Source organism: Trachurus japonicus, chromosome 1, assembly GCF_045865225.1.
Source record: "Trachurus japonicus isolate A0001 chromosome 1, Traja_1.0".
Taxonomy (NCBI): domain Eukaryota; kingdom Metazoa; phylum Chordata; class Actinopteri; order Carangiformes; family Carangidae; genus Trachurus; species Trachurus japonicus.
The window spans coordinates 16,090,022-16,103,187 of record NC_140907.1 but is presented as its reverse complement, the minus strand read 5'-3'; the positions used below and the strand labels follow the sequence as shown (position 1 = coordinate 16,103,187).

The window sequence follows — 13,166 nt, the reverse complement described above, 5'->3', positions numbered from 1 at the left end:
CTGTCTCAATCTGTGTTAGTGAGCACTTCTCCTTTGCCGAGATAATCCATTCACCTCACAGATGTAGCATTTCAAAATGTTGATTAGACAGCATGAATATTGCGCAGGTGTGCATTAGGCTGGCCACAATGAAAGGCCACTCTAAAATGTGCAGTTTTACTGTATTTGGGGGGTCAGAAAACCAGTCAGTATCTGGTGTGACCACCATTTGCCACACGCAGTGCAACTCATTTCCTTCGCATAGAGTTGATCAGGTTGTTGATTGAGGCCTGTGGATCACTTCTCTACAATGGCTGTGCAAAGTTGCTGGATATTGACAGGAACTGGAACACACAGTCGTATCAACAATCGACAACCTGATCAACTCTATGCGATGTGATACTTATTGGTTTTCTGACCTCCGGGACCCCCCAAATACAGTACAACTGCACATATTGTGGCCAGCCTAATGCACACCTGTGCAATAATCATGCTGTCTAATCAGTATCTTGATATGCCACACCCGTTAGGTGGATGGATAATGTCAGCAAAGGAGAAGTTCTCACTAACACAGATGTGTGAACAATATTTGAGAGAAACAGGCCTTTTGTGTACAGAGACAACGTTTTAGATCTTTGAGTTCAGTTCATGAAAAATGGGAGCAAAAACAGAAGTGTTGTGTTTATATTTTTGTTCAGTGTAATACCACCATCAACCTAAGTGGTAAATAGAGAACAGCAACAGGATGACAAAAATAGGACACTGAAGTAACACAACACAGAAGTTACTTATATTGAGTCATGAATAATAGTAATTTAAAACAACACCTGCTACAGAGAGCAAATAAAATCTAATTATCCCATAGCTTGACAGAAAGGGATGAGTTCTGATTGCGGTGTGTGAAGAGTCCTGAATTAATTATGGTATGTAGGCTACATGGCTAATTGAAAAAAACTATAGTTGTTGTTGATGCGGTCTCATTGAGTATTTAATGTGGTGTGCACATTAAGATACTGGATCCAGCAACCCATTCCAATGATTTATTTTTGTCTGGAGCAACACACTGTAAATGGTAGCCTAGTTAACAAAGGTAATGGATAGTTTCCTGTACAATGAAAAACAACAGCAATTTCGACTGCAAAGAAATAATAGGCCTAATATTAAATAAACTTAAATTACTTTAATAAATGCTTCCACAATCATGGGGAAAAGAGGTAGAAGGTTTGAGGGCTGGGCTATAACCTAACAACAGGAAGGGTTGAGTCTTGTGATAACAGCACTAATGGTTCAAGAAATGTTGATGTTTATACAAAACATTACAGTGGATTGACACACAGCATTTAAGATGATGGTGTTTTGCAACAACATTGACTTCCAGTGTGTGGACGTGTCCGTGTGCATGTGCATTGTTCAGTTGCAGTTGTCAGAGGTTGTGGGTTCAAGCCCCAGCAAGGGTGATGATGATGACATATCAAATTGCCAGATGTCCTCAAAACACAAGACTATAGTCCCCTCTAAATTTCAAAACTTTGAGAATAAATTCTTAACAGATCAACCTATGTGCTACTGCTTTGCATCTTTCACTTTAAATAAGCTTGTTAACTATAATGCATTGTGCACACAGTTACCCATTTGTATCAATACAAAAAGTTAATAACCTGCAGGAAATAGCCTATTTCATTTTCCCACCAGAGACTTCACAGTGTCCACAAATCAATACAGGTTACTGATAATCTAATCTATATCATGCAATATGGCTAAACACTACAAACTAATTAACTATTTTACTTATATGATTTACTCAAAATAATGACTGAATAAGTTTGCATGTCTTTAACACAGCACAGTGCAACATTAGCACAGACAACTACAAAATTGTTAGACGTCCCTGACCCATACATATAACACATTATAGCCTTCATGAGGTTTTGATTTATTGCAGGACTTGTTCTATTACACTGCATTAATCTTATATTAATTTGATGATCTGGCAGTTGTTTAAATACTCACTGGCACACTAACTCATGCTGCACACACACATTCACACATACACAGGGTCATTTCACTTTGCACTTTGTCTGTTTGCATATCTTTCTGGTAAATATGATCCTCTCTACTCAAATGAGATTAAGCTGGGCATATAAGGATCAGAGATATGAGACACAGAAAATATGCCCCAAGTGCCACTGAAACGACGTCTGCGTGGAATCAAAAGTTTCCCGATTAAGGCTGGAGGTGTGTGAACATTTTAAGAGACGTGCGGTGAGAGAGGTGGCCGAATGGGAGGGCTGAAAATTTTTTTGGTGAGAGGACAGAGGGAGGGAGTATAAAAAGGTCAGCTCTTTTTTGGGGGGGGAGACAGGCTAAGAAGAATTTGATATAATCACACAGGATATTTTACTGCGTCGCAGGTAGGTACTATCTGTTTTTTAGTGGTTTAATTGCAGGATATCACAAAAGGTCCTATTCATTGATAAAATATGTTGATTTAGAGAATATTGACAGACAATAAAGGTGATATTGTGCGAATGTTTGATGGCAGGTTGATTAAAGCAGAATTTGGTCATAATAGGATAACAGCTCATGTTTATTTTGTATCATGTATAAAATCAAAACGAATGAAGCAATTTCAATTTTTCAAGGTCACTGACTTAAAAACAAACTATCCTCAGTTGCTAAAAACAATGATAATAGTAGAAATAAAAAAGTAATTAATTATGCTCAAAGAGTGAAATTCTAGTTATAATGGAAAAAAAAAGTTGTTTAAAAATTCATTATTAAGCATACCTTACCTTGTGACAGTTTAATAACATCACAAAAACAGTGCATCTGATTTCACCTCATATAAATTATGCAGAGGTGAAGTGAGGCCATGTTACAGATTCAGGGAGGGCAGACGAGGTCATGTATCTGCCTCCTCATAGTAATGACTTTCACTTGAATGTAGTGTTTCTTGGCTGCTGGCGTATCATACAGTATCAAACAGAAGAAATGCAATGCCGGAACTGGAGGATAACACTGTTTGTGTAACTCACATGAACTTCATGTGATCAGGACACTTGGTTTTTCTCTCACTGTTCTATTATTTCCGTCGGTTGAGAATCAGATTTTTATTCCTGAATTTAGTGTTGTCGTTTTTTTTTGGACCCCTTTCTTCATGTCTTCAGATAATGGCTGACTTTGACACAGTTTTGAAGCACTGGGGTCCAGTGGAGGCAGACTACACCACCAATGGGGGCCTGGTTCTGACCCGGTAAGTGGCTCTGACAAGATAAGATTCCTCTGTGCTGGAGGTCAGGCAGGGTCAGGTTCACAGAGCCGTATGCAAGATATTCAAAATAACCCCTCCACTCTAATGGTGAATCATCTCATTTCCTTTTCCTCCCAGTTTGTTCACAGAGCACCCAGATACATTAAGTCTCTTTCCAAAGTTTGCTGGCATCGCTAAGGGTGATCTGGCTGGTAATGCAGCTGTTTCTGCCCACGGCGCTACTGTGCTAAAGAAACTTGGGGAGCTGCTGAAGGCCAAAGGCAACCATGCTAGCATCCTCAAACCTCTGGCCACCACCCACGCCAACAACCACAAGATCCCCATTAATAACTTCAAGGTGAGCTTGTAGCTACATGAGGAAAGGTTTTGATACAGTGTGTGACCCATCTTGGTTTAATCTTTCCCTATATGTACAGACGTATTGCATCTGCTGCATCTATTCTATTCAATGTTGGGTATCCTAAATCAGTATGTGGATTTCTTCTCTTTTATTCCTGCTGCAGCTGATTTCCGAGATCATTATTAAAGTCATGGCAGAGAAGGCAGGACTGGACGCAGCCGGGCAGCAGGCCATGAGGAACGTGTTGGCCGTTGTCGTTGCTGACCTTGAGGCCAACTACAAAGAGCTGGGCTTCCAGGGCTGAAGATTAATGTCACACAAGTCATGCTGGGCTCAGATGACAGACAAGAAGTTCCCCACATGCACATGCTTTTTTGAAAATAAAAAAAGGTTTACTCTTCCATCTGAATTATCGTTTAAGAAATCAAATATAGCATTACCATAACTTACAGCCCCATATGTTATGAAGAAGATCCTACAGAACCATAGGAAGCTTCGCAAATGTATCTTCTATTGCAGGTTAATTGCTAGATTGTCATAGTTTAAATAGGTTTCCTGCTGTGTAACATGGTTTGGACGTAAAAGTCAATATACTGTAAACCCTTATATATAATAAATAAAACTCTCTGTTGCTTGACTCTGCTCATTATTTTTTTATCGCAAGTTCTAGTCATTTCAATTTCAATTTCTATCTCATTACTCACCTCTTGTGCTCTACGCTAAGAGGCTGGGGTTATTATAAATCAGTGAAACTAACAGATGGTCACGCTTTAATGATAATAAAGTATGAAAGGAAGGACGTCTTTGATCAGATACCACATGAGGTCCGAAAGTACATTCAGGGTCAGGAAGCCCAGATAAGAATCAGGTCAAGAATAAAACTCTTCACATCAAGTGCCTGGACACACGCATGCACGCACGTCGCACACACTCAAACAAACAAGTGGACACACACACACACACACATTAAAAAAAAAGTCCACTTGAACGTTTCACCCAGAGCAATGGCACTGATGACCTGCACGCAGTGTCATCTTATCCATGTGGACGTGATGGTGCAGAGTGGTCAGTATTTAGTCACAGCGGGCGGGACTTAACCGCTCCATCAACTTTCCTGCAGACTAACAATCCACTTTCTATAAATGAATCTCCCTACTCTGAAAATGCTCTGGTTTCATCTCTGCACCTGTAAGCCTGGTGCACTGACATTACAATACTATATATTAAGTCCCTCGGTTTGAGGTTAATCTACACTTGGAACCACCGAACCACTTGCACTTCCGTACAAGTCAGACATTTCTCCTTTACACATCGTTGCATTTGAGAGGAGTGCCATGATCAGGTTGAACTTGATGCCGCTCAAGGCTGCAGACCTCAGATCTGAGACCACAGTAGTGGTGAGAGGTTAGACAGGTAAGATAATCAGACTGAATTTCCAATTCATGTTACTTAATTCAAATCACAGATCACTCGGTAGAGGCGAGGGTGAGGACAGTGAAACATAATTTAGACTGAGATTTTTACCTCCACCATGGAGCTTGTAATTTTTTCAACCTTCTCTGTTCAAGAAGCACTGAACCCATTTGTAAATTGGGACCATTTACTATGAATTGAAATGTTTTTCTCTTCAGTCTGGTGTATGATCCTTGACACTGGCTGTGTTTTTTGAGCTCTTCTAGTATTCGTGACAACCATTTTCAAAACTAATCAATTCAGCATTTTGGCAGTAGCCTACGGCTCAATGCTTTTTCTAAACCGGAGATTATGTCAGCTGTCACGGGAAATACAATTCCTGATGGCAGAGACAAAAAGGTGCAAATAAACACACAAGAGTGTATGTCAGACGTTTTTAGCCTTGGCAGGGCTCTAAGGACGGTAATGTCCATCAGCTGCTCCACCCTGAACAAAAAAAGGATTGTCATAAAATCTAGAGCAGACATCCACACGTCCCACAAGATGAATCTTAACGACTTTGGTGATCCCCTGATTTTTAATGATCATTAAGTTAAATTCTGCACTTAAGTAATGCTATTGTGTATTTTTATTGCTGTTTTTGCTGCTGGCTGCAACGTAAATTGGCCTTCAGGGACAATAAAGATATCTTGACTTGACTTGACAATATGTCAGCATCTGCACAGGTGCAGACACTGACGGAGACTTGCCCCAACTTTCCATCCATTTGTCTCTCAGGAAAGCCCAGCAGAGTTGTTGGCGTGGCTGCATGGCTCTGAAGTGCTCGATAACTGACATGTGCCGGTCCGTTTTCTAATGACTTAATTAAATGTTTCAACACTTGCTGTGGTCTATTCTGCTGGGGAGAGGACAGTGCATGAGAGGTTAAAAGTTCACTGGACGAGAAATGAAAACACCAGGTGCTGATGACGCAGATACCCCTGCCCATAGCCTCTGAACTTTAAAAGGGAGAGGTGCTGAATAAATCACAACACAAAATGTGTCATGTGTCGCACATTAGAGGTCACTCAAAGTTGAGTTTTTGTCTTCTAACAATAAGACTTCCTAAGCAGGTTTCAGTTAATGGAAAGAAGCGCACTGACCTGCGCTGACTGGTCGCGTGTTAAAGTAAAAGAGCCGAGGGAGCCAAAGATATTAGTGTTATCATTGACATTCCCCAGTCCTACTGTCTCCTTGTTGTCCTCCAAGTTTCTGACTCATTGCCACAACAGTGTTTGGTTAACTTGCATGATGGACAACTGCCATGATGATAAGCTAACTATTAATAGTGTTTGTGTGTATGTGTGTGTGTGTGCGTGCGCAATAGAGCACACAGGCAGACGTGACACTAGGCACAGTGCCTCTGGTCACTCTCCAGGATACACACACCCAGCATCTCCCTGAGCAGCAGGTTATTTGTACATTCATTGATAAAGAGGGCAAGTTTTTATGGAGTGGAAATGAGAAGAGATGATGTAATCTGTGTCCTACATTTTCAAAAATCCAATGATAGTTGGGTATTTGCCTTTTTTATTTTTTGTATGATTTATCTCCATATTGTACTTCTCATTTCCCAGCTGTTTGTAGCTGTCATTTATAGTAACACATTTTTTCTGGTATCCAATGCATGTCACAAAATGGTGAATGTGAATGTTGTTTACAGTTTAATTAATCCAAATAGTAAGTATTGAAAATAACAAACTGTCCATGGTTATGTGTCAAGCAGGATTAATGGCGCATAGAAGCAAAAAATAATGGTAATTATTTTTACAAGCAACCTAATTAGTGAAATATTAACACAACTGAAAGTTTTATATTCAATACCATCAAATTTAAAGCTAAAATATCTATCTGATATAAAGCCAAGAATTTGGTAAAATTGCTGAGATTCACATTCAAGTGACAATCACAGATACACTATACACTGGTTGCCATTTTAATTGTTTTTACTTGGAAAGCACTTTGTAACATTTGTTTTGAAAAGTGCTCTATAAATAAAGTTTATTATTACACGCTACTCACAAAAGTTATGGATATTTGACTTTCTGGTGAAATGTATGGAAAATGTAAAAAGTTCATGCTACAGTGATATTATATCATGAAAGTAGGGCATTTAAAAAGAGGTATATGATGGTAATTTCTTCATCTCAAACAATTTATTGAAACAAAAGCTAACAACAATGGTACCACAACAAAAATGTCAACCTGTCAATATCTTTTCATGTGGCCAAAGGACGTCCACTTCTCAGCCTTTCTGTGACTCTTCCAGTCTCTCTGTGTCTCTGTTCAACCTGCTGATCACACTCTGTGACACTCTGAGCTCAGTGGACACTTCCCTCTGACAACTTCCCGTCTGAAGCCTCGACATGGCCAGGTACTGCTGATCGATCGTTAGTTGTCTGCTTGGTCTCAAGATGTCAAAATGTGAACAGTGTGATGAAGAGGACTGTTTCAATACAAACTGTCATTGAACCATGGACATTTACTGGTCAATTCATGGATCAGACACTAATTTTGATTTTTGCGGTTAATCACCGTGTTAGAGAACAACATGTTATGTTATAAGTACTGAATTCAAAGGTTTAGAGACGGTCAAATTAAGTTCACCTGTAAGGTTATAGTGCATTTTAGGTGCATTCTGAAATTTCTTCAGAAAGCCGAATATCCCTAACTTTTTGTGAGTAGTGCAGCTCAACAGTAGATTTTTAATGGTGGATACGTGAACTTCATCTTCGTTGAAAAACTCTGTTCAGGTTCACATGAGGTGAAGGTGGGAACAGCTGTGCTGGATATTATGTCATGTGACCAGACTCCTTGTGTTGGTTCAACAAACTAAAAAGGTGTAAATTCTACGTCTTGATGAGCTCAGTTCTTGTGATTTTATTGTTTACACCTGTTTCTCTGAAGAGACAAGAGTCAAATGTGGATGTTGGTTCTATTTAAAATTATGTACACCTCAGAAAAAAAAGAAAAAGAAAAGAAAAAAAAAAAAAACAGCAGCAGCTGCAACAAGCCAAAGCAGACACATTCAAGGTATAATGAATAACAAAGAAATACCATAAAAATAAGTTTGCTCTGTGTTAAGAAAACCACTACAAATAAATATATACATTATAAAATCAAGGATGATCCTAGTCACCGCGACTAATCGAAGCTCGGCTGGTCGATGTCTGCGGGCACTCTACATCGAGTCAGGTTGGACAGGTAGAGAGAAGTTGCCATAGGAACAAGACCGGCCGTCACCTTCAGGATGGTCAACAGTCTCTCTGCAGCATTGATCACACCCTCAGGAGTCTATGGGAGGGGGAGAACATCAGAGACCATGTTTTATGAAACAGAAAAAAACAACAACATAGCAACACTGAGCTTCAGAAGAAGTGCCAAGCTACATAATCATGCAAAAAAGCTAAAATGTAAGATTTTGTGGGCTCTAACCTGACCTTTTTGTTGATCATTTCGTCTGTGTTAAAGCAAATGGAATGAAACTCCCCAAGGGTCTGGACATTTGTCTGAATTTAAATTTTCCATCATCAGTACTTCAAATATATCAATAATATTCTGTTAAAATAAAATACTCCCCTTTGACTCCCAGTTTTGTTCTAGTACTTCGCAGCAGTGAATTATATCATATAATAAGAATTTCTAATGGTTATAATTAATTAAGTTGACACTAACTAGACATGCATAAGTAACAGAAAATGGATGGATGGATTAACCAATTAAAAATTATTAATTCATTCAAGTTCATTAATTTGCTTGTGCTGACACTGACTAGCCTGCCATCGCCAGACCAATTTGCATTTGCAAATGGGAAAATGAGACTCTCCGTTTATTTTCGACTTCCAGGGGATGTTATCATCAGTTGCAGACCGAAATTCCACCAGACATAATTAAACAACGTAGGTATAGCACAGACTGAGTCCAGCTGAAAAATTTAACTTTTCCTAAATCCTGTCTGTGGTCAGGAAAACACACCTGTGTTATCAAAAAATGCAGCGAGCGCAGTTGTTTGTTTATCTTCTAGAGGAAATGTACCATCCAGTTTGCTCAATACTGTTGTGATAGATTCAGCAGACGTCTGCACATCAGCAGCAGCCAGCTTGGTTTTTACAAAAAAATGCTCAGTCAGTCACTGTATGTAAACCGCCCCGTCTCATACGAACGGATCTGTCTCAGGATGGAAGAAAACCTGTCTTGGTGAGAGTGAGTGCCCAGATTTTCGCTGGTTGGTTTGGTATCCGGGCTAAAAGTCAAAACAATGACACAAAGGCTGTGTCACTGCATCCTTCGAGAGATGCATTTGAAGATTGATTGCATCACAGCATCGAAACAAGGCTGTCCCCATATAGCTGAGAAATATCCATCACCATGAAACTCCAAAATGAGAGGGAGGCAACACAACAGCAACCAAGGATAAACAAATCTGAGATGTCTCATTTTAGTTTTAGTTTTTTTAGGCTTTGACTTGATAGCATGTGTCCTTGGAAGGATGTGGCCCCTAAAGTAAGACGTGGCAAATGAGCTTGATCTTGTTACTACAAGGGCCCTAAATCAAACTCAGCAATATTACACTTTCATCACCAGTCTGCTGTTTATACAATCTTACTTTTCAGTCTGTGGATCAGGAATAAAAAAATGAAAGAGGCATTATTATGAGATAATTTCTACATTTTGAGAGCTTGATTTTCAGATAACCCGCGTCCACTAGAACAACCAATAGCTAAAATCTAGGGTTTGCCCTAAAGCCATATTTTTCTGTACATGTGTTTTGTTTCTGACATGTGAAATTGAAGCCGTCCTCCATGCTTGTGACAAGAGTTGATGCAAACCTTATCCTCTGCAAACAGCAAGGGGCAGTGCAGTGATGCAGCCAGCTTTCTGACAGCGTCCACACGCTCTGTGGGGACCGAAACGTTACGAGCTACAAAAGACAGAAATATATGAATGACATGACAGCCAGGCAGAGGGAGACACACAGAAGAGGTCCAACAAAGGCTTTTCCAATTATACGATTTTCCAACTATACTAGGAAGAATAAGGTTTATAAATCATGAAAAATAAGCCATCGTAGACATTTTTTTTGGCCATTTTATCCTTTTGCTGCTCTTTTGTCTTTTAGGATTGAAAACAAGTGCAGGATTTAACTCAGTGTCATACCATTGGTGACCATGAAGCAGACTTTCCCAAGGAAATATCCAGGGTCCAAATATTTGAGGGAAGCCTCTGTTGACTGAAAACTATCACAAAACAAAATAATGAATGTTACATTGTTAATTGTATCAATTATTACAATATGCTTTGACAAATTAAGTCATACTTGGAGAGCACAGTAATAATCATAAGTGACAGACAGCAATGTGTAGACAATACCATGCTACAGAAATCAGTAGTCCTTTATAACATAATCATTAATCAGTCTTCAGGTTGAATACCAGCATTAACATCTGTGGGTAGGTTTTGAAGTCTGTGCTGGCAACAAGATAAAGAAACCAGAAGAAAACATACTTTGATTTGAAGACATGTCAGAGTAATTAAGAAATACTGGGTAGCTCTAGATAGCAATAAGTGTCTGTCAAGCAGTAAATTTCCTCTAATAACTCAATTATAGATAGGCTGAGGTCTAAGCTTTAGAGAGAAAAACTACATTAGGTGTAAAGCATTCAGCTGCAAGAAGCTTGTGAGAAGACAACACACAAACACAACTAGAGTGTCGTTCAGGCAAACTGATACTTCAGGTGGGTTAGCAGATTTGGATATGTAAAGATTTCAGGGTTACCTGAGCTCTGAGGTCAGGTTGATGATGAAAACCACCAGGTCTATTCTTGGACGAGTCTCCTCGTGCTCAATGGGTAGAGGCAGACTCTTGGCTAGTCTCCTGTGTGGTACAACAGACGTGTTTGTTGTCAGAATGAACATGGCTTCCCACTCTTTTCTTGAAATCATTTCCCAGGACATTTTCAGCTGCTAAAGTCTGACAGACATGTCATTATAATACATCCCAAGACAACATCGTTCATGCTTTGAAGAAGTTTTCTTTTCCATAGTTGTACCTTATTTTTTCACATTTACAAGGATTGTTTCTATGTTTATTCCTGTCTCACCCCAAGAAGTCTGATTTAAACATGTGCATGGCCATGGCTCTAACTTATCAATGAAATAATCTCTTACATGCTTAGAAATTATGACAAATTTATCATAGAACAACGCAAACATGTTGTTTTCCAGGTTTTCCAGGACACGTGGGAACCCTGCATGGTTATAGATGTGATCGTCTGTAATGCTATGTTTGCATCAAATAGTAGAGATGGGAAAAATACCCATGATTACAAATTGCAAGCATGACAATTAACATACTGTACATTAACAATAGGACACTTTGCTGTGTATAAACTATTACTGATGGGGTTTCTAATCCAAAACAATGAGAAAGACAGTTAAGTAGTGACGTTGTATGGGATCGTGGGAGTTGCTGTCTTGACATAACTATAGTAATTGTCTGTTCCACTGACAGATGAATGAAAGGGGACATGATACCATTGATATGACACCAAATGGACCTTTACCTTGATGTCTTGACTGAAATTTGGGATAATGTAAGTACACAACTCAACAAATTCTATAATTATGACTTGGTATGAACATTATTTACCAACTGAAAAAAGTTAATTGTAATAATTCACGTCAGTCTGAAGCATAATTCACAGTTTTTCTTTTGTTATCAAGTGTTTCATCATTAAAAAGAGTTACCGTTGTAATGGTTAAAACAAAACAGAAATGCAGATGACGTTTTCACCTCTGTCTAATGACAATATCCTGCTCTGTAGAATCAACTTTAACGGTTGTTTAACAGGACGGAGCAATACTCACACATTCATGTTAACAGCGGACTCCTCCACCAGAGTGTCTGCTAAAGTCTGCTGAAACTGCTCCTCGCCTTCCACCAGCTGGAGGGAAAAACTCTCAGAGTCATCAAAAAACCTCATGTTAACACTAAAAACACAGCCATAAAAGGTACCTTAAGTCCAAAAGTAGACTTCCAATCTGTTTGATGTATTTTAAAAACCCAACACAGTAGTTTATATTTACTCACATACAACTCAATAGTGTTTAGCTACATTATGAGCAATTTAATTCTAAGCCGCTGTATTTCAGAGAGAAACTACTTTTCAGCAAACACAAGAAAAACACAAAAACAATACAAAGTCAGAAAAAAATTTAAATTGATCTTTTTAAAAAAAGACAAAAACTCACAACTCCAACAAATACACAAACCAGGTGCAAAAACTCACAACACAACGGAAGTGTTTCTGGGGACACAAAGAAGGGACGGACTGTGGGGGCACTCTTATGTTCAATATTTACTTACTTTAGCAGTTATGAAGACGGCTACCTGTTGGGTTATTAATTATTCGGTTTTCATATGATTCAGATATTGCAAATGTATCTCGTTAGCTTGCTGTGTTAGTTTCTAGGTAGGTTAATGTGTCCCTTCTGTTGTGAGTTGCGTATTTGCAGGTGTTGTTTCTCTCTCTCTTTTTTTGTAAAGGCGTGTGTTACCAAATTTCAGAAGTTGTCGTCTAAATTTGTTAACCGTTTGTGTCTTTGCGCGTGGTTGCAGTGCATTTCGCCGTCAGGGCTTTTTACAGTCTATGCGTCAGGGCCACCAAATATGAGACACATTTACCCCTCTATTTTGACATTTGTTTACACACACAGGCTCAGCAGCGGCTCACGGTAAAAGCTAATGAAACACCGACTCACCAAGATGGTTGCCGTATTCAAACCAGGCAGCTTATTGAAGGGTTTCAGCACCGACATCCTGATTTTAATGAGATATTGTCTATGGATAAACCGCTGAAAACAGGCTCCGTTTCGTCAGTGAAACAGATCAACACAGAAAGTCCATCTTCTCTCGCGCTTCTTTTCCGAACGTGCGTCTGACGTCATGACGTACCAGCTTCATGACCTGTAATCTTGTGCCACCTACAGGCTGCTAAGTGTCCTGCACCTCACTGGTAGTGGTGTGCTGCTCCTACGGGAATATTGTCCTTTTACTCCACTACATTTATCTGACAATTTAACAGTTAATTTACAATTTAGGTTTTTTACGTATCGTTTATTGTA

General features: G+C 39.2%; 2 protein-coding genes across 2 annotated transcripts; one reads left to right on the top strand and one right to left on the bottom strand.

The window, feature by feature from the left end:
* The first annotated feature begins 2,332 nt into the window (after positions 1–2,332).
* On the top strand, positions 2,333–4,227 carry mb (myoglobin). Its single transcript, XM_085775728.1, has 4 exons — positions 2,333–2,390; positions 3,147–3,232; positions 3,368–3,587; positions 3,754–4,227. Exons 2-4 carry the CDS (start codon positions 3,150–3,152, stop codon positions 3,892–3,894), a joined length of 444 nt encoding a protein of 147 aa, XP_085631854.1. The 5' UTR covers positions 2,333–2,390; positions 3,147–3,149; the 3' UTR covers positions 3,895–4,227.
* A 3,680-nt stretch (positions 4,228–7,907) lies between these two features.
* cenpm (centromere protein M) lies at positions 7,908–12,996 on the bottom strand. Its single transcript, XM_085791716.1, has 6 exons — positions 12,804–12,996; positions 11,910–11,986; positions 10,819–10,917; positions 10,200–10,279; positions 9,872–9,963; positions 7,908–8,336 (listed from the first exon to the last, which is right to left on the bottom strand). Exons 1-6 carry the CDS (start codon positions 12,858–12,860, stop codon positions 8,187–8,189), a joined length of 555 nt encoding a protein of 184 aa, XP_085647842.1. The 5' UTR covers positions 12,861–12,996; the 3' UTR covers positions 7,908–8,186.
* Positions 12,997–13,166: the final 170 nt, after the last annotated feature.

What these genes read in the sequence shown, in the direction of transcription:
- cenpm (XM_085791716.1), bottom strand. Translation starts at nt 12,860, where the DNA reads ATGTCGGTGCTGAAACCCTTCAATAAGCTGCCTGGTTTGAATACGGCA. An exon ending in TCCGCTGTTAACATGAATGT is followed by an intron (nt 10,918 to 11,909) that starts GTGAGTATTGCT and finishes TGTACCACACAG; the next exon opens with GAGACTAGCCAAGAGTCTGC. An exon ending in TGCTGTTTGCAGAGGATAAG is followed by an intron (nt 8,337 to 9,871) that starts GTTTGCATCAAC and finishes CCCCTCCCATAG; the next exon opens with ACTCCTGAGGGTGTGATCAA.
- mb (XM_085775728.1), top strand. Translation starts at nt 3,150, where the DNA reads ATGGCTGACTTTGACACAGTTTTGAAGCACTGGGGTCCAGTGGAGGCA. An exon ending in GGGGGCCTGGTTCTGACCCG is followed by an intron (nt 3,233 to 3,367) that starts GTAAGTGGCTCT and finishes TTTTCCTCCCAG; the next exon opens with TTTGTTCACAGAGCACCCAG. An exon ending in TCCCCATTAATAACTTCAAG is followed by an intron (nt 3,588 to 3,753) that starts GTGAGCTTGTAG and finishes TTCCTGCTGCAG; the next exon opens with CTGATTTCCGAGATCATTAT.